The sequence below is a fragment of the Cebus imitator genome, unplaced genomic scaffold, assembly GCF_001604975.1.
Source record: "Cebus imitator isolate Cc_AM_T3 unplaced genomic scaffold, Cebus_imitator-1.0 Scaffold3, whole genome shotgun sequence".
In the NCBI taxonomy this organism is placed as follows: domain Eukaryota; kingdom Metazoa; phylum Chordata; class Mammalia; order Primates; family Cebidae; genus Cebus; species Cebus imitator.
Window position 1 is genome coordinate 8,040,232 of NW_016107318.1, and position 21,464 is coordinate 8,061,695.

Consider the following 21,464-nt stretch of genomic DNA (forward strand, 5'->3'; position numbering starts at 1 on the left):
ATCTTTCACCACACTGGTTGGCTGTATTCCTAGGTATTTCATTTTTTTGTGGCTATTGTGAATGGAATTGAATTCTTGATTTGACTGTCAGCATAGATGTTGTTGGTGTATAAGGATGTTATCAATTTTTGTACATTGATTTTATATCCTGAAACTTTGCTAAAGTTGTATATCAGATCAAGTCCTGCCCCTCCATTTCTCTAAGCAGCTTTCTCTGCCAGCTCAAGTGTCTTTGAAAGTTGTGACATCTCCTGCTGCCAGAATTCCAGAGGCCTGTGTGGAAGACCTGCTCAACTCACCCCTTCCCCAGAAGTCATTGGGGGCCAGAATGACTCCTGATGTGTGGTAGCCCCATGCAGAGGTCCCAGCTTCCTGCCCTTTCAACCCAGCATGTGGTTCCTCCCTCTGTCCACTCTCAATGCCTTTCTTCTGAAGATCTGCTTGGAGTGTATCAGTCTTCCTGATGTCCTGGTCCCCTGGTAGCAGATGTTCCTCCTACTTGATATTTTTTTGTTGATTTTCTGAGATGGTGTCTTGCTATATTGCCCACTGTGAACTCAAGCTCCTGGGCTCAAGTGATCGCTAGTAGCTGGGACTATAGTCATGCACCATCACACCCAGCTACACCCTCTCGAATAACCAACGGATCAGACAAAAAAATTACAAATGACATTAGAAAATATAGCTAGGTGAATAAAAACAAAAACAACTATGAGGTAAAGCTAAAACAGTGCTGAGAATGAAATTTATATCTGTAAACACCTCTATTAAAAATGTAAAAATACTTCAGATATATAATCTAACCTTCCACCTTAAGAAAAAACGGTGAAGAAGAAGAAAAGAAGAAGAGTCAGATTACTAGACAGAAATAAAACTAGGGGCATTACCACCAAATTTCCAGAAATAAAAAGGATGATAAAGGAATACAATGAACAACATGCAAGTAAATTTTATGTTAGATGAAATGAACACTTTCCAAGAGATACAAAAAAATACACAAATGAACCTAAGAAGAAATAGAAAACCTGAACCCTACAATAAAGAAATTTAATTAATTCTTTAAATCATTTTTCCAAAAATAAAAGCTGAGTTTCAGATGATATATTAATTTCCTATAACTGCTATAAAATCACCCCAGATTTGGTGGCTTAAAACAGCAGAAAATCGTTATCTCACAATTAGGGGTCCAGTAATTTAACATCACTTTCACTGGGCTGAAGTGAAGCTATCAGCAGGGCCACATTTCCTCCAGAGGATCTGGGGGAGAGTCTCTCCTTGCCTCTTTATAAAGCCTCTGAGAGATTCCAGTATTCCTGTGCTCGAGAACGCTTCACCTCTATGTCTGCATCTATCTTCACATTACCGTCCTTTCTTCTGTTTGTGTATGTAAACTTCCTCTACCTTTTTTCAAAAGGACATCTGTGATGGTATTTAGGGCATTTCCAGATAATCTTCTATTGTCTCATCTCAAGATCCTTAACTTAGTCATATCTGCAGAGACTCTATTTCCAAATGAGGTAACATTTACAGGTTCCTCTGACTAGAACCTGATATTTTGGGAACCATTATTCAACCAAAAACAGACGGCTTCATTGGTGAATTCCAGAAAATATTTAAAGAGGAATTAATACCAATCATTTATAAACTATTCAAAAAAAAAAAAAAGTAGAAGGAGGAAGAAGAGGTGGTAGAGAAGGGAACAATTTTTAACACATTCTGCACCAGTATTACACCGATTCCAAAATAAAACGACCAAAGAAATCTACAATATTTTTCTCTTATGAAAATAGAAACACATATTCTGAAAAAATGTTCTTGACCTGAATTAAGTGATATAAGTATTATACATTATGACCAAATTGAATACCAAGAATACAAGGTTAATTTAACATCTAAAAATTAAAATGTAATACCCCATATCAATAGAATGGCAAAACTACACGATTATTTCATTAGACACAGAAAAAGTAGTTGATAAATTCCAAAAACATTTCACTAGCCTAAAAACTCAGAATATAGAAAATGCTTCAATCTGATGAAAAACATATACAAAAAAAAAGGCTTCAAACATGCTTGCTTAATATTGAAAGACCAAACGCATTCTTCCTAAGATTAGTTACAAGACAGAAATGCTTGTTCTTGCCATTTTTATTAAACCTCTGCTGGAGGTGTTAGTCAATACACTCAAGCAGGAGAAAAAAAGAAAAGCCATCCAAATTACTAAGGAAGAAGTATAATTATCTCTGTCTGCAGATGATATGATGTTCTACATAAAAAATTTAAGTAATTTCCTATATAGCCATTAGCTGTTTAAACAAACAAATTACAAATTTAGCAAGTTTGCAGATTATAAGTTTGGCTCTTCTCTCTGCTGATTGATTCCTTTGCTTTGAAGCAGCTTTTCAGTTTGGGGTAATCCCATTTGTCTATTTTTGTTTTTATTTCCTGTGCCTTTGAAGTCTAATTAAAAAAATCCTTGCCCAGTCCCATGTCATGCAGCATTTCCCTTTTGTTTTCTAGTAGTTTCAAAGTTTCAAGTCTTACATATAAGTCTTTAGTGCATTTTGAGTAAATTTTTTATATGTTGAGAGATAGGGGTCTATTTTCATTCTTTCACATGTAAGTATTCAGTTTTTTGCAGCACCACTTATTGAAGAGACTGTCCTTGCCCAATGAGTGCTCTTGCCACCTTTATCTAAAATCAGTTGGCTATAAATGTATGTGTTAAGGTCACAGCAAGGCAAGCCCATAGACCCTCCTCCCAGTTCTCCCCTGCTAAGCTGAGCTCACAACAAAAACAGCCTCAAGCCTTGCAAACAGGGCACCTAGGCTCCAGGATGTGGTCACACCTGGCTCTCAAACTCAGGATGCTGACCCAATTAAGCAGAATGTCAGCCTCTGAGAAACAAGATGTGGTTTTCTTAGAAAAGCACCCGGCTACCTGCAAACCCCTCTATAATCCCCATAGTTTGTAAGCCAGGCTGCTTCCTTCACTGTCTATGGTGAGGCAGCCAGCTTGGCAGGTTGAAATAAACTTGCTAAACCTGACCCTGGGTCTGCCTCTCCATCCTTTTGGTCAACCTTACAGTATGAATTTATTTATGGGCTCTCTATTATGTTCCACTGATCTGTGTGTCTGCGTTTATGCCAGTACCTTTCTACTTTGGATGCTGTAGCTTTTTAGTATATTTTAATGTGAGGTAGTATGCTTCCACTACCAGACTTCAAAATATACTAAAAAGCTATAGTAACTTGTATTCTTTTTGCTCAAAATTACTTTGGCTATTCAGGATCTTATATAATTTGGGGATTTTTTTTTTCTATTTCTGTGAAGAATGTCATTAGTATTTTGAAAGGAATAGCAGTGAATCTGTAGATCACTTTGGGTAGTATGTTAGTTCATTCTCACACTGCTATAAAGATATTACCTGCAACTGGGTAATCTATAAAAAAAAAGAAGATTAATTGACTCTCAGTTCTGCATGGCTGGGGAGACCTAAAGAAACTTACAATCATAGTGAAGGCAAAGGGGAAGCAAGGCACATCTCACATGGTGGCAGGAGAGAGAGGGAGTGCAGGGGTAACTGCCACTTTAAAGCCATCAGATCTTGAAAGAAATTCTTCATTATCATGAGACCAGCATGGGAGAAACCACCTCCATGATCCAATTACATCCCACCAGATCCCTCCCTCACTATGTAGGGGTTACAATTCAAGATGAGATTTGGGTGGAGACACATATAAGGTAGTATGGACATTTTAATAATATTAATTCTTATAATCCATGAACGCAGGTTAGTTTTCCATTTATTTTTGTGTTCCTCAAACTATTTCATCAGTATTTTGTATTTTATGTTATAGAAATATTTTATTCTCATTGCTAAATTTATTTCCAGGTATTTTATTTTTGTAGCTATTATAAATGGGATTGCATTATTGATTTGTCAGACAGCTCACTATTGATGTATTAAAACACTACCGATTTTTGTATGTTGATTTTGTATCTGCAACTTTACTGAATTGATTTGTTATTTCTAATAGTTTTTTGGTGGAGTCTTCAGGGTTTTTTATATGTATGATTATGTCATCATCAATGATGGGCAGTTTGACTTTCTCTATTCCAATATGGACCCCTATTTTCCCTCTTGCCTAATTGCTCTGGCTGAGACTTCTAGCACTATGTTGAATACAAGTGGTTAAAGTGGGCATCCTTATCTTTTTCCAGATCTTAGAGAAAAAGCTTTCAATTTTTCCTATTGTGTATGATGTTAGCATGGTTTTGTCATATATGGTCTCTATTGTGTTAAAGTATATTCCTGCTATATCTAATTTGTTGAATTTTTATCAAGAAAGGGTATTTAATTTTATGAGTTCTTTTCCTGCATCAGATACAGCCACTTTTGAAAAACAGATTGGCAATCTTCAAACATTAAATAGTTGCCATATGAACCCCTAATTTTATTTCTAGCTGTATACCCAAGAGAATCATAAACACATGTCCACATAAAAGTTGTATATTAAAGAAGCAGTATTTATAGCAGTTCAAAGGTGAAAACAAATCAAATATCCATCAACTGGTAGATAAAAAATGCATTTCCCAGTCCTGGGCATATAATGAATGCATATAATGAATGATATTCAGTTCTAAAGAGGAATAAAATACTGATATATGCTACAACATAGATGATCCTTGCAAACATGTTAAATAAGAGAGAAGACACAAAAGGCACATAGTTTATGACTCCAGAACAAACAAACCTATAGAGGTATCCAATAGGTTTGTAGTCGTCAGGGACAGAAAAGAGTGGGGAACAAGAAATGACTGCTAATAGGTACCTACTTTCTTTCTAGGGTGATGAAAATGTTCTTGAATTAGGTAGTCATGACAGTTGCATTATTCTGTGACAAAGTGGCAAAAAAAATACTGAATCATACCCTTTGCATGTGTGTGTATGTATGGGGGTGTATGTGTATGTATGTGTTATATACATCATGATGGTTGCATTATTCTGTGACAAAAAGTGGCAAAGACCCACTGAATTATACACTTTATATGTATGTGGGTATTTATATATATTATATAAATTATATTTATATTTATGTATTTAAAATTATATTTTATATAATCATGTAATTTATAGCATATAATTATATATTTTATATAATTTATATTTATAATTCATAAGAACATTTTTAATTATATTTATAATTGTACATAAATACATACATATGCACACATTAAAAGTGTGTATATATGTGTGTATGTGTATGTATATATGTATGTGTGTGTATATTTATATGTATGTGTGTGTATGTATATATATATATTGCTTTGTGTTTTCTTCCTTTTTGTAATTAATAAATTTTTTTTTTAGGGCAGTTTTTGTTCATAGCAAAATTGAGCAGAAAGTACTGAGATTTTTCCATAACACTCTGTTTCAGTATATGCACAACCTCCTTCATTAACCATATCCCACGCCACATATAATTCAGTGGTATAATTGTTACAATAGATGAACTTAAACCGACACATTATCATATCAAAAGTTCATAATTTACCTTAGGGTTTATACTGTTGGTGTACATTCTATGAGTTTTGACAAATTTACAATGACATTTATCCAACATTACGGTACCATTCAGAATCATTTCACTACCTTAAAAATCCATTGTGCACTGCTTACTCATCATGTCCTTCTCATCTCATTTCTGGCTACCACTGATCTTTTTACTATTCTTCACAGGTTTGCGTATTCACACATGTCATATACCAGTATCTGGAATCATACAGTATATAGCCTTTTCAGATTGACTTCTTTCACTTAGTAATATGCATTTAATTTTTTATGACTTAATAGCACAAGCCTTTAGCACTGAATGATATTCCATTGTCTGGATATACCAAGGTTTATTTACCCATTCACTTACTGAAAGACATTTGGTTGTTTCCGTATTTTGCCAATTATGAATAAAGTTGCTACTAAATATAAATATCCATATGCAGGTTTTTGTACAGACACAAGTTTTCAAAGTTTTCATTTCATTTTGATGGATACCAAGAAACATGAGTGCTGGATTTTTCGGTCAGAATATATTTAGTTTTGTAAAAACTGCCGGTCTTCCAAAGTGGTGGTACCATTTTGCATTCCACCAGCAATGAATGAGAGATCCTGTTGCTCCGTATCCTCATCAGTACTTACTGTTGTCAGTGTTTTAAATTTTGATCATTCTAGTAGGTGTGTAGTGCTATCTTATGAAATTGCAGTCCTCTCATAATATATGATGTGGACCATCTTTTCATATGCTTAGTTGTTATCTGTATATTTTCTTCGATGAGGTCTCTTGTCCATTTGTTTATTTATTTGTTTACTTTTAGAGACAAGGTGTTGCTCTTTTGCTTGGGCTGGCATGCAGTGGTGCCATCATATCCTGTCGCAACCTCAAACTCTTTGGCTCAAGTAATCCTTCTACCTCAGCCTCCCAAAGTGTTGAGATTACAGGGGTGAGCCACCACACCCAGCCTCTTGCTCATTTTTTAATTTGGTTTTTTATTTTATTATTGTTGAGTTTTAATAACGTTCTTTATCAACTGTGTGTTTTGAAATAGTTTTCTGTGACTGCTCTCTCATTCTCTGGATATTGACTTTTGTAGGGCAGAAATTCTAATTTGAATTAAATCCTGATTAACAGTTATTTCTTTCATGGATCTTCGGTATTTTTTTAAGAAGTTATTTTCATACCCAAAATTATATAGGATTTCTATTGTTTTCTTTTCTGAGTTTATAGTTTTGCATTTTATATTTAAATCTATGAGCTATTTCAAGCTGATGATGGAATTAATTTGTTTTTATGGCGTTTGGAGGTCCAGTTATTTCATCACCATTTGATGAAAAGATTGTCTTGCTTCATTGTTTTGCCATTGCTGTTTTGTTAAAGAGAAGTTGACTAGGTGGGCACAGTGGCTGATCCCTGTAATCCCAGCACTTTGGGAGGCCAGGGCAGGCAGATCACCTGAGGTCAGGAGTTTGAGAGCAGTCTGGCCAACATGGTGAAACCTTATCTCTATATAAAAATTAGCTGGGCATGGTGGCATGAACTTGTAATCCCAGCTACTCAGGAGGCTTAGGTGGGAGAATTGCTTGAACCTGGGAGGCGGAGGTTGCAGGTAGCCAAGTTCTTGCCAGGGCACTCCAACCTAAAAGACAGAGCAAGACTTCATCTCCTAAAAAAAAAGAAAGAAAGAAAAAAGAAACAAGTTGACTGTATTTATCATGGGACAGGTCTATTTTTAGGCTTTCTACTCTGTTCCATTGATCTATTTATCAATACTCTGCCATTACCAAAGTGCCTTGATTATTGTAATTGTACCCTTTAATAAGGTGCATTCTTTGTATATGAATTGTATCTCAATGAAGATGTTATTTTTTAAAAACTAGAAAGAATAGTGAACAAGGAAATTGTTAAACCAAAAATTAATTGGAGACTTGAATCAAATGTAAGTAAGATTCCTACAATCTAGAATTTATTTTGTTTTAAAGAAGTCAGATATAATACACACTATGAAACAAAAAAGGAAGTGTGGATTGAATATGTTGCACAGAGAGAAGAGCTCAGAGAGGGATTTGTAATTGTTATATAATAAGAAATTAAGCAAAATTTATTATATCAGAGAAAGATAATAAATCTATATTGGCTTATAATCTACTTCAATTAATAACAGCTCTCTGCCCGGAGTGTGAGAAAAGCAGTGTGAAGGCTTTTGAGTATGTTAAAGATGTCTACCATCATCGTGGGCATGAGAAGTTGTAGATCAAAAAACGAAATACTAGCTGATATAAGAACAACAGCTAAATTTTAAAATTTCTTCCTAAGTGCTAAGCAAATTTCATTCAACCCTCACAGCAAATCTATAAGGTGGGCACTTTCATTCTCCCATTTTATAGATGAAGAAACTATGGCACCGTGAATTTAAGTAACATTTATGAAGTTATTTTCTGAAAAGATAGGATGTGGCATTTCAGACATGCAAGTGATTTTGCTCCTGGTTTTTCATCCTAACCACTATCCAACAGTGGCTCTAGCTGTCCAATGGCTCATAAATCAGAAAGTTAGATCCAAAACACTATTTCAGTGGACATTGGACTAGCAAGATGTACATAGTCAGGGTGGTACTGCCAGTTGGGTTTTTTTTTTTTTTCCCCACTCTTTATGGCCAGGTATGAAATTGATTTAAATATTTTGTTCTATCCCAAATTACCAGACTGGTAGGACTCAGGGTGGAGTAGGTAAAGGCAAACTGTATAAAAGCCAAATTTAAAAAGGGAACAAATCATAGATCTGTAATTTACTGCCTTGCAATAATGAAACCCCTTATAAAAGACCACATATTGTATTGTTCCATTTATAAGAAATGTCCAGAATAGGCAAATCTGGCAGCCAGAAAGTAGATTAGTTGTTGCTTAAGGTGGGGGAGATGGTAGGAGACAGGGGACGACTCAAATGGATATGGGATTTCTGTTTGGGTTGACGAAAATGTTCTAAACCTACACTGTGGTGATACTTATGTTTGCACAACTCTGTAAATGTATTAGAACAATTGCATTATACACTTTAATAATTTAATATACTAATAATATGGGATATTAAATATATCTCAATGAGGATGTTTAAAAAATAATATGTAGGCACTTTTAAAGCATGCTGAATGTCAACAAGTGATATGGTTGTTTGAGACGTTGTTGTCACTAACAGCCACATCATTGCAATGGATACTATTTGTAAGAAACCTTAATAACTGATGATCAAGAAGCAATGTTTTAAGTAATTTACACATTAATGTGAAAGGTACTTATAAATTAGTGTTTGAGTGTGTTTTCCTACTTTAATGTTTATAATACTTTATTTTCATTTTTGAAATCAAATAGGGTTTGGTGGTTAACATTTAATATGTCATAATTTTCCCATGTAGAATATAGAGAAATGGGTTCCAGGGTATCATTTCTTTTCAGAATGTCTAATTTTCAGAAATGGATTAAAGATATAAAGTGAGAGAGATAATTCCTGTGCATCTCTGTATTATAATTGTATTATAATCAATCCCCAGTATAGCTTGATTACATGTGAGATGTGAGATGTTTAGTAAACTATATTCTTTATTATGGTGATCTCGTACCATATCTTAGATAAATCATTTATACCAGAGTATATGTGCATGTGTAATGGGGGAGACTTTACTGAAAATATTTGCTACTAAGAACATAGGAAGAAATTTCAACCATTGCTATAAGTTAAGTGACATTTTTGCATCTAGCAAATCAGAAAAAGCTCAGAACATGACAGAAGTTTATGCCACTGCTTTCTTCCTTATATTCCTTTGTTTTCTTTTTTCCCTTTTCTTTACTTCACCTAAACTTAAAGCCTATGTACCACATAAGGCTATAAGCTTGTGCAAAGATGTCAGGCCAGTTTGCTGAGGACAGCAACTGCTTCAGACCCACTTGTGAACATTCAAATCATAGCTATACTGATTTTCAATAGGTTTGGACCATTTGTTTCTCTACAGATCGTTCATAAATCTGCAATACATTTAGAAGAATCAAACAAGCTCTGTTGACCACAAATGGTATTGGCTTCTGTGTTCCAGGAGTCCTAAAAGATCCAACTATCTGTTGAGACAGCTGAAAATAAATTGGCTGATATGATCCAGTTGTGTTTCTCTTAAGTTGAGAGGTATATAGAAGGTACAAATAGAGAATAATTGCTTTTTAGCAAGCTTTTCTTTAATAGGTAAACTATAACTAAAACAAACCATTTTGTTGTCTTTGTGTCAAAAAATTCAGTTTGTGGAAGATATGGCTGAAGAAAGGGGACTCTACTTCTAGTATTATTTAGTATTATTATTAAAATGTCTGCAAAGATGTCATTTTCTTCAGTTTTTACCTGAGTATTACTAGGAATCATGTAAATGGAAATAGTATTTGTTCAAAATTATTTTCTTATTTTAGGAATAAAATACTTTAAAATGACATTGTATTAATGGACATTTTAAATGATTTTTAAGATAATTTAAATATTATAATGAATTAGGAAAATATTAGTTATGTGTTTAAATATGAAAATTATGAACTGCAAAACAGTAATACATATAAGAATATTTCTTCTAGTTCACCAAACCTGCTTTTCCTCCAGTTTTTCCCATGCCAACAAATGACATCACCATTCACCTGTTTTCTCAAGCCAAATTCCTACCATTCATCTTTTTTTTCTTGCTTCTGCCATCTAAGTTATCAACAAGCCCTGATGACTATACCTGTAAAACATATCCCAAATCTTTCTACTTTTCTGCAAGTTTATTCCTTTCATCTATGCCTTACCTATCATAAAATCTTACCTGGGCCACTTAAGTAGCCTCTTAACTAGTCCTCTACTTAGACTTTTATGGTTCACATTCAAATCCTTTGCCTTCATGGTAAAATCACATACATTATCAGTCCCCTACTTCAATTGCTTCAAATCTCAGAATGAAATTCACATTTTTATTCTGTGACCTTCAATGCCCCATAGAATCTGGCCCCAGCTTTACCTCTGCGACCATCTCTAGCACCACGTTCCTCTTACTCAGTGAATTTCAGGTGGCCTTCCCTCCGTATCCCTACCAGGCTAAATGTGCTTCTGTCTACTGGCTTTACATTAGCTTCCCGTTTCTTCTGGAATGTTCATTCTCACATATTTTTTCTCTGCTTGTGCTTACTTATCTTTTCTCCTCTGGGATTAAATCAGATATCCTCTAAAAAGCCATTTCTATACACCCAATCTAATTACTAGACCCTCTCACTGCCATTTTATCCTGATTAATTTTCATTAGAGCATTTATTTTTATTTGATATTTTCTTATTTATAAATTTATTCTCTGTCTTCTTAACTAAAATAGTTTTGTGAGCTCAGGGATAGCGCATTTCTTAGTAAATACCTCATGTCTTTTCTTTAGAAAGTGTCTTATACTCCACAAACATTCAATTTTGTGTATATACTGTTCATACTTTATAGTTATTATATTGCTATATTTAACAAAGAAAACATTTTTGATTAAAGACAGACTGTTAATATTCATAGAAAATAACTGTCAAACAACAAGGAAAACAAAGTTTACAGAAAAAAAATAAGAACTAAGGAAAGTTTGAATAATTACTTTTATATTTGTGATATCTGAATTTCCATAGAATTTGCAAGCAACTAAAATATGAATGAATGGATTGAAGGATAGATAGATAAATTAATAGTTGAATGAATAAAAGTTATAAGAAGTCAGAAGCTCCTTAGTCATTCATTGAGATCGTATGTAATTTTAAGTAGCTGCTGGGAGGTGATGGGGGAAATTGGTATCTGTTATGTTAATAAAACACTGAAATTGAGATGTGAAAACCGAGACTGGACAAATAGCCCACTGGACATTCTAGGAGCATTATCCTCCCTTCTCCAAATTAGAAGATTTATTAACACATTAGGATGAATTAAAAATGAAACAAAATAGAAATAAATAACCATACCAGGGTGATCAATGTCTCTGAGCACTCCTGTTATCATTAATAACATACCAGTTTGCCACAGCACACCAGTTGGGCAACTTTACTTAGAAATAGAGGAGAGTGAACTCCTTTTGTGTTAGTTTGTTCAAGGTGTCATAACAAAATTCCAGACTGGATGACTTAAAGAACAGAAATTTGTTTTCTTACAGTTCTGGAGTCTGAGTCTGAGATAAGGATGCCAGCATGGTAAGTTTCTAGTGAGGGCTCTCTGCCTTATCGAAAACTACCATCTTGCTGGGTACTCATATGACCTTTCTTTGACATGCTTGCATAGTGGGAGAGGGAAAGTGAGCTCTCTGATATTTCTTCTTAGAGGAAAACTAACCCGATTGAATCAGGATTTCACCCTTATGACCAAATTTAACCTGAATCACTTTCCGAGGCGCCCCACCACTAAATAAAGCCACACTTAGGTTTGGGACTTTGTCTTTGTCCGTTTGGGCTGTTATAACAAAATACCATAAACTGGGTAGTTTATAAGCAACAGATTTTTTTAAAAATCATTCTGGAGGCTAGGAAGTCCAAGATCAAGACACCAACAAATTTGGTGTCTGTTGAGAACTTACCTTCTGGTTTATACATAGTGCCTTCTGGCTGTGTCCCCACATGATGGTAGAGCATGAAGGACCTCTTTCAGGCCTCTTTTATTGGGGCACTAATCCCATTCATGAGGGCTTAATCTTCATAACCTAATTACCTCCAAGGCCTCTTCCTGCTCCAAATACCATCACCATGTGGGGGTTACAATTTCAATATATCAATGAGGCAGTAGGGATAAACATTTAGTCCATAACGCCCTTTATGAATGATAATGGGAAATTTGTTAAAAGAGAGGATTTTTAAATTTGGCATTATAGATATAGGGGCAATAAAAATAATAGCATGGTCAAATGGAGCTGGATATGCCTTCTAGTCCCTAAAATCTTGGGTAACTTACTTGACTTCTGTAAGCATCTAATATGGTTTGGCTCTGTGTCTCCACCCAAATTTCATCTCAAATTGTAATCCCCAGGTGTCAGGGAGGGACACGGTGGAAGGTTATTGGATCATGGGGTTGATTTCTCCCATGCAATTCTCATGATAAGGAGCGAATTCTCAGAGAGCTGATGGCTTTAAAGTGTTATACTCCTTTGTTCACTCTCTCTCTTTTCCTCTCTCTCTCTCCTGCTGCTAATGAATTATTTATAATCACATTGTTTAATTTTCAAGTATTTGGAGTTTTCTTATATATTGTTACTGATTTCTTAGGCAATTCTGTTGTGGTATGACAACATAGTTTGTATGATTTAAATCTTTTACATTTATTGAGATTTGTTTTATATCCTAGAATGCAACCTGAATTATGGAAGGCATAAATTTATTAGCACACATACAAAGCAAAATTGGAAAGAATGTACATTTTGCAGTCACAGGGTATTATGTTCCATAAACATCAGGAGTTTAATAGTAATGCTGAGATAATTAACGTCATTACTGATTTTTTTAAATAGTTCTATCAATTGCCAAGAAAGGAATATAGTATCTCCTACTATGGTTATAGAATTATCTATTTCTCCCTTTAATTCTGTCATTTTGTGCTTCACGTATTTTGAGTTTCCATTGTAAAGCACATAAACATTTACTGTTGATATTTCTTTATGATTAATTGACTTTTATTATAAAATGTTTCTCTTTTTCTGAGACTTCGTTTTATTTAATATTTTTATCAGACATTTGTGCTTACTGTTTTCAGTTTTTTCAACCTGTGTCTTTATATTAAAAGCACATCTCTGATTTAAGTTACATGTGTAGCCCCCAAAGGGCTGTCTCCATTCTATCCCCTCCTTCATAAAAAAAGTGAGGGGATGTGAGGAGAGCAGGGAAGGGACACCTGCCTTGCCCCTTCCCCTGGCTTCATCTTGCCCAGCCATTGTGCTCAGTGTTAACTTCCGCTGGCCTTCACTAAGGGAACTAGGCTCCTCCTCTCTCCAGGAACCCCTGTGCCAGCCCCAGAATGGTTTCCAATAATCAAGAAATGTGTTGAGTCATTTTTCTTTCAACTCCTTCATTTTTCATAGAACAAATCTCTGCTTTTGAAGAGTTGGGGATTTCTGCTATTTTTGTTTTTTTTTTTTCTCTCCCTGTCTCGCCCATTAAGTAAGAGAACCAATAAATTTTAGGCATGTTTGTGTGTATAGACTGTGTCATCCAAATGTAACTTGATTAGAGGAAAAGTGTTTTCACTGTGAGTGTGTCTTGCTATAAATATTTGTTCATATTTTTTGTGAATTTAATACCATGTACTATTGTATTATAGTAACTTTTATAAAGCAAACAAAAAAGAAATAAAAGCATATCTCTTTAGGGCAATATTTGGTAGATCTTGCTTTTTAAAAATTTATTCTGATAATCTCTGACTTCTTATTTGAATGTTTAGGCCATTAACATTTAATTTAATTATTGATTAATCATAATTGTTTATTTCAACTTAAGTCTACCATTTTCAAATTTCCAGTTTCCAGGTTTTCAGCCACTATACAAGTGACCTTATTCTTGAGTAACATATTTCTCCTCTCGTTTTTCTATATTCACTCAAAATATGTACTTATGGACAATATATAGTAGCATTTAATTAACCTCATCCTCTCATTTTTTTCATTGCTATAAATAAATGCCCAATTTTTGGCAATTTATTAAAAAAAATAGGCAATTTTGGCTCATGATTCTGCAGACTCATGGTAAGCATGGTGCCAACTTCTGCTCAGCTTCTGGTGAAGACTTAGAAAGCTTAAAATTATGACAGAAGGTGAAGTGAGAGCTGGCATATCACATGGAGACAGAGGTGCCAGGCTTTTTTAAACAACCAGCTCTCATATGAATTACCGAGCAAGAGCTCACTCGTTACCAGGAGAGGACACCAAGCCAATCATGAGGGATCTACCCCATGATCCAAAACCTCCCACCAGGCCCGGTCTCCAACTTTGGGGATTGTATTTCAACATGAGATTTGGAGGGAATACATATCTAAACTACATTGCCACACAAACCAAACTGTGCAAAATAGTAGGCTAGGGGCTAGGAATGTATCATCAAAGACCAAAGGAATAGATTCTTACTCCTAAGAAGTATCAAGTTTGATACTGTAACTAAAAACTACTACATAAAGATGTAAGTGGAATATGATAAATTATATAAGGAAAAAAACATGATAGTGTAAAACATATCAATTCTTGTTTAAAAAATAAGGAAAACATGACGTGAAAAGACCTGAAGAATGTGTAGAATATGAACAGATATAGGAAAGAAAAGCAGCATACTAAACAAAACCTAAGATAATAGAAGTAAAGGCCCAATGGTGATAAGATGTGGTGCATGTGTAGCAGAAAATATGTTGCTATTTTCTGGTATTCTATAATCCTAGGCTAAAAGTGGAAAATATTCTTCAGCCTTTGGGTGGAAAACCATGAAGATTTTGTCCTTCTTTGTTTGTGTGTAAGGTAAAATGTTATTAAAACTCTATTTAAGAAAGATAAATATTATAGCAGTGAGTGATTTCTTGAAACAGAGATTCTAAAAACAAAGAAAGAAATTAGGAGACTTTTAAAAGTGTTAATGGGTTGATGTTCAACCAGGTAATGAGAGACTCTGACTTTTGACTCTTTGGGTCCCCAGTGTCTTGCTTTAGACCAAAACATTTTGTGTTTATTTCTGGACACTTTGGCTTTGTATCCTGACACATTGACTGCCTTTTCTACTTGCTAATTTCCTACTTTGCTGTAGAATTTTCTTGCTGTTTGGTTTTGTGTTACTGTGTCAGTCTGCTGAGAATGATGGTCTCCAGCTTCATCCATGTACCTGCAAAGGACATGAATTCATCCTTATCTATGGCTGCATAGTATTCCATGGTGCATATGTGCCACATTTTCCTTATCCAGTCTATCATTGATGGGCATTTGGGTTGGTTCCAAGTCTTTGCTATTGTAAACAGTGCTGCAATAAACATACATGTGCATGTGTCTTTATAATAGAATGTTTTATAATCCACTGGGTATATGCCTAGTAATGGGATTGCCAGGTCAAATGGTATTTCTATTTCTATATCCTTGAGGAATCTCCACACTGTCTTCCACAATGGTTGAACTAATACACTCTTACCAACAGTGTAAAAGCATTCCGATTTCTCCACATCCTCCCTAGCATCTGTTGTCTCGTGATTATTTAATGATCGCCATTCTAACTGGCATGACATGGTATCTTAATGTGGTTTTGATTTGCATTTCTCTAATGACCAGTGATGATGACCTTTTTTTCATATGTTTGTGGGCTGCATAAATGTCTTCTTTTGAAAAGTGTCTGTTCATATTCTTGGTCCACTTTTTCATGGGGTTGTTTGTTTTTATCTTATAAATTTGGTTAAGTTCTTTGTAGATTCTGATGATTAGCCCTTTGTCAGATGGGTAGATTGCAAAATTTTTTTCCCATTCTGTTGGTTGCTGGTTCACTCTAATGATAGTTTCTTTTGGTGTGCAGAAGCTCTTTAGTAATTAGTTCCCAGTTGTCTATTTTGGCTTTGTTGCCATTGCTTTTGGTGTTTTAGTCATGAACTTCTTGCCTATGCCTAGGTCCTGAATGGTATTGCCTAGGTTTTCTTCTAGGATTTTTATGGTGTTAGGTCTTATGTTTAAATCTTTAATCCATTTGGAGTTAATTTTTGTATAAGGTGTAAGGAAGGGACCCAGTTTCAGCTTTCTGCATATGGCTAGCCAGTTTTCCCAGCACCATTTATTAAATAGGGAATCCTTTCCCCATTGCTTGTTTTTGTCAGGTTTGTCAAAAATTAGATGGTTGTAGTTGTGTGGCGTTACTTCTGAGGCCTCTATTCTGTTCTGTTGGTCTATATGTGTGTTTTGGTACTGGTACCAAAGGCTATTACTGTAGCCTTGTAGTATAGATTGAAGCCAGGTTGCGGGATGCCTCCAACTTTGTTTTGTTTTGTTTTTTGCTTAGGATTGTCTTGGCTACCATGCTCTCTTTTGGTTCCATGTGAAGTTTAAGGTGTTTTTTTCCCAATTCTGTGTAGAAGGTCATGGTATCTTGATGGGGATAGCTCTGAATTTATAAATTACTTTCAGAAGTATGGCCATTTTCAAGATATTGATTCTTCCTAACCATAAGCATGGAATGTTTTCCCATCTGTTGGTGTCCTCTCTTATTTCCTTGAGCAGTAGTTTGTAGTTCTCCTTGAAGAGGTCCATTACATCCCTTTTTAGCTGTATTCCTAAGTGTTTTATTTTCTTTGTATCAATTGTGAATGGGGGTTCACTCATGATCATCTGCAAATAGACACAATTTGACTTCCTCTTTTCCCAATTGAATACCCTTTGTTTCTTTTTCTTGCCTGATTGTCATGGCCAGAACTTCCAGTGCTGTGTTGAAGAGGACAAACCCACAGCCAATATCAAACTGAATGGGCAAAAACTGGAAGCATACCTTTTGAAAGCAGAGTTTTCTAAATTTTCACTGGTTCTGGGTGCTACCCATTTTATGAATTGTTCTTTGCTTAATTAAACTTTCTTTCTTTTAGCAAACTGTATGAAAAAATAAGGTGTGTGGTTAAGTAGTACTAAGTATGTGATAAGATGCTGCTATTGAGTCAGTGTAAGTTAAACAATTGTGGAAGATAATACAGAAAATATAACAATTAGATTCAGTGAATTTCTCTGTGAAAATGTTTTAATAGTGATTTTCTTTTCCAAAGTTAAATCACAGGTTGAAAAGGTACTTGGGAAAAATTCTTCTTAGTAAGTAATTAACAGGTTCTTACCAATTTTATTGATATAGCTTTTAAAACTATGTGGACAGAAAATAAAATGTGCTTAGCTCTTGTATAAGGTATAATATTTGTCTTCTGTTTGATGTAGGTTGGCACTCTAAAGATGAATTTGTGGATGAAAAGTTGGATACCAGTTTTAGGATATCAGTTTTCAAACTACCCATATATACTTTAGGTTCATTGAAGAATGCTACAGTTTTGAAAGAGAAAAAACAGGATTTTTTTCTTGAGTATCCTCAGCCATTGTTTACTACTCCTCTAAAGTCAATCACTAAAAAAGACCCACCAGTGGAGAGAAACATAAAAGAGTTTTTTGCAACACAAAGAGCTGGTATGAAACTCCAAACACTTGTTGATATTGACAAATATTACACAGAACAAAATAAGCAGGAATGCCATAAAGAAAAAGTGAGAGTTGTAGCCATGGCACAACTTGCTCGAGAAAGAGGTAGAGTAAATGTTAGTAAATCTTTGAATGAGAAAATATGTGCTACACAAAAACTAATTAAAGAAAACAATGAAACAATTCAGAACGGTTTACGACAAGTTTGGCAAAACAGATTCAACTACCTTGAAAAAACTAGAGAGAGGAGAGCTCTGTTTCTAAAAGAAAAATCCCAAAAGGCTGCAGAGCGTTTATTAGTTCAAAACTTAAATAATGAACGCACTGTTTTGACCAGAGGACTACTTAAAGTTGACAGAATGAAGAAGAATGAAGCTGTTCTAAAAGAGAAAAGCCTAATTGTTAAGCAAAAACTAAAAACAGAAAAAATTGGAAAGAATTTACTTAAAGAAATTAAAAAAGTAAGGTAGGTACAGCTTAGAAATAATAGAAACATTTAAGTCAATTACATGTAAATAACACTAAATGTTAAGATTTAATAGTATTTTGTTTATGACATAGCATATTCTACTTTGAAAAATTAAAACAAAGGACAAATAATATACTAATATATTACCAAAGATAGGACGATAAAATAACTCTGTCTTTCTCCATCTCTTTACCACGTGCAACAAAACCTACCTCTTGGTTATGAGTTGTTCTCATTATAAATGGCATCATCATCAACCTCTTGACCAGTGCTAACAGCCTCAGTCTTCATTGATTACACATAATATGTTTTCCTACTCACTGTACTTCAAAAAGGACTCTCAACAGGATCCTTCCTTTTCAATACTACCACTTCTGTTCTAACTTAGGCTCTCATAGTCTCTCTATGAATTTACATTATTCTTCCAATTGAGATCTTCATCCCTATTCATCTTTTCTTCAATCCAAGTCTTTTCTCTGGCCCACAAACCTCAACTGTCTTTAAAATAAAATTCTGATCACATAACTTTCTATTTAAACATATTAATAGCTTGCAGTTGTTCACAGAATAAAACTGAATTTGTTCTAAATGGCATTTCAGATAATGTGCTCTGTTCTTTCTAGTGTAGACTTATCTCACACTAAATTTTCTGCAATAGCTTCCTGCCTCCAACCCCTAGCAGCACTCTGCTCTAAACAGACTGTTCTTTACTCCCTACCCAACTTTATACTCTCTTATTCCTATGACTTTACTGATACTGTCCCCTTTTTTCTCAAATATATGCTTCTCAAGAGCACTACAAAATCACAATGTTAATGTTGTCTAGATATTATTATGCAACACAAGCCTCTATGTTATTGTGCAAATCAGAATGCTTTGCTGTGTTCTAATTGGTGAGAAGGTAGTGCCTACATTTGAAGGAAAAGACAATTTTTTCTCCAGGGAGGTGCCTCACAAGTGGCTGATTCTTGGCTGTGTGTATCCTTGTCTCATACCTATTTGCCCTCATCATACAGTGCATGAACTGCACAACCACTAGTAAAATTTATCCTTTTATTACCCATCTTTTAGTAACCAACTCAATGGCATTTTCACTTTTAATCTCTTATCAACTGCTCCTCCAGTCTGAATTAGTCTCTTTAATTTTGTGGTGATTCCATATACTTTATTGGAATCTCAATGTTACCAGTTATAACAAGAGGGCTTTTATTATGGTTGCATGGTTGAGTGGTAAAATCTTTTTTTTTTAATTCTTTATTTTACTTTAAGTTTCATGATACAAGTATAGAACGTGTAGGTTTGTTTCATAGGTATACATGTGCCATGGTGTTTTGTTGCACCTATCAACCCGTCTTCTATGTTTAATCCCCACATGCATTCGCTATTTGTCCTAATGCCTTCCATCCCTGCGCCCCCCATCCCCTAACTGGTCCCAGTGTGTGTTGTTTCCCTCCCTGTGTACATGTGTTCTCATTGTTCAACTCCCACTTATGAGTGAGAACATGCAATGTTTGGTTTTCTTTTCCTGTGTTAGTTTGCTGAGAATGATGGCTTCCAGCTTCATCCTTCTCCCTGCAAAGGACATGACCTCACTCCTTTTTATGGCTGCATAGTATCTCATGACATATTTGTGCCACATTTTCTTTATCCAGTCTATCACTGATGGGAATTTGGGTTAGTTCCATGTCTTTGCTATTGTGAATAGTGCTGCAATAAACATGTGTGTGCATGTATTTTTATAGTAGAATGATTTATATTCCTTTGGGTATATACTCAGAAATGGAATTGCTGGGTGAAATGGTATTTCTGGTTCTAAATACTTGTCTTCCACACTGTCTTCCACAACAGTTGAACTAACTTACATTCCCATCAACGTATAAAAGCGTTCCTATTTCTCCACAGCCTTGCCAGCATCTATTGTTTCTTGACAGTAATAATCGCCATTCTGACTAGAGTGACTGCTGTCTCATTGTGGTTTTGATTTGCATTGCTCTAATGATCAGTGATGTCGACTTTTTTTTTTCATATGTTTGTTGGCTGCATAAATATCTTCTTTTGAGAAGTGTCTGTTCATATCCTTTGTCCACTTTTTGATGGGGTTGTTTTTTGTTTCTTGTAAATTTGTTTAAATTCCTTGTAGATTCTGGATATTAGACCTTTGTCAGATGGATAGATTGCAAAAATTTTCTCCATTTCTGTAGGTTGCCTGTTCTCCCTGATGGTAGTTTCTTTTGTTCTGCAGAAGCTCTTTAGTTTAATTAGATCCCATTTGTCAATTTTGGCTTTTGATATGATTGCTTTTGGTGTTTTAGTCATGAAGTCTTTGCCCAAGCCTATGTCCTGAATGGTATTGCCTAGGTTTTCCTCTACAGTTTTTATGCTTTTGAGTTTTACATTTAAGTCTTTAATCCATGTTCAGTTAATTTATATAAGACATAAGGAAGGGGTCCAGTTTCAGTTTTCTGCATATGGCTAGCCAATTTTCCCAGAACCATTTCTTAAATAGGGGATCCTTTCCCCATTACTTGTTTTTGTCAGGTTTGTCAAAGAGCACATGGTTGTAGTTGTAGATGTGTGGTGTTATTTCTGAGGTCTCTGTTATGTATCATTGTTCTATATGTCTGTTTTCGTACCAACATGCCGTTTTGGTTTCTGTCACCTTGTAGTATAGTTTGAAGTCAGGTAGCATGATGCCTCTAGCTTTGTTCTTTTGCTTAGGCTCGTCTTGGCTGTATGGGCTCTTTTTTTGGTTCCATGTGAAATTTAAAGTAGTTTTTTTTCTAACTCCGTGAAGAATGTCAATGGTAGTTTGATGGAAAAGCATTGAATATATAAATTACTTTGGGCAGTATGGCCATTTTCATAATCTTGATTTGAATTCTTCCTGGTTGTCTTGTGACGGTATATGTGTCTAGGAATTTTTCCATTTCTTCTGGATTTTGTAGTTCATTTACATAGAGCTGTTTATAGTATTCTCTTATTGTAGTTGTATTTCTGTGGGATCAGTGGTGACATCTACTTTATCATTTTTTGTTGTGTCTATTTGATTCTTCTCTCTTTTCTTCTTTAATAGTCCAGCTAGCGCTCTATCTATTTTGTTAATTTTTTCAAAAAACACCTCTTGGATTCACTGATTTTTTGGTGTCTCTATTGCCTTTAGTTCTGTGCTGAGCTTAGTTATTTCTTGCCTTATGCTAGCTTTTGGATTTGTTTGCTCTTGCTTCTCTAGTCCTTTTTTTTTTTTTTTTTTTTTTT

At 34.8% G+C, this 21,464-nt stretch overlaps 1 protein-coding gene across 1 annotated transcript in view; it reads left to right on the forward strand.

Annotated features, from left to right (window-relative positions):
* LRRIQ3 (leucine rich repeats and IQ motif containing 3) overlaps positions 1 to 21,464 on the forward strand; it is a 145,359-nt gene that overhangs the window by 111,926 nt on the left and 11,969 nt on the right. The window contains exon 7 of the mRNA XM_017531782.2: positions 17,486 to 18,206. Within this exon, the coding sequence (XP_017387271.1) occupies positions 17,486 to 18,206 (721 nt within the window). The remainder of the gene's footprint in view (positions 1 to 17,485; positions 18,207 to 21,464) is intronic.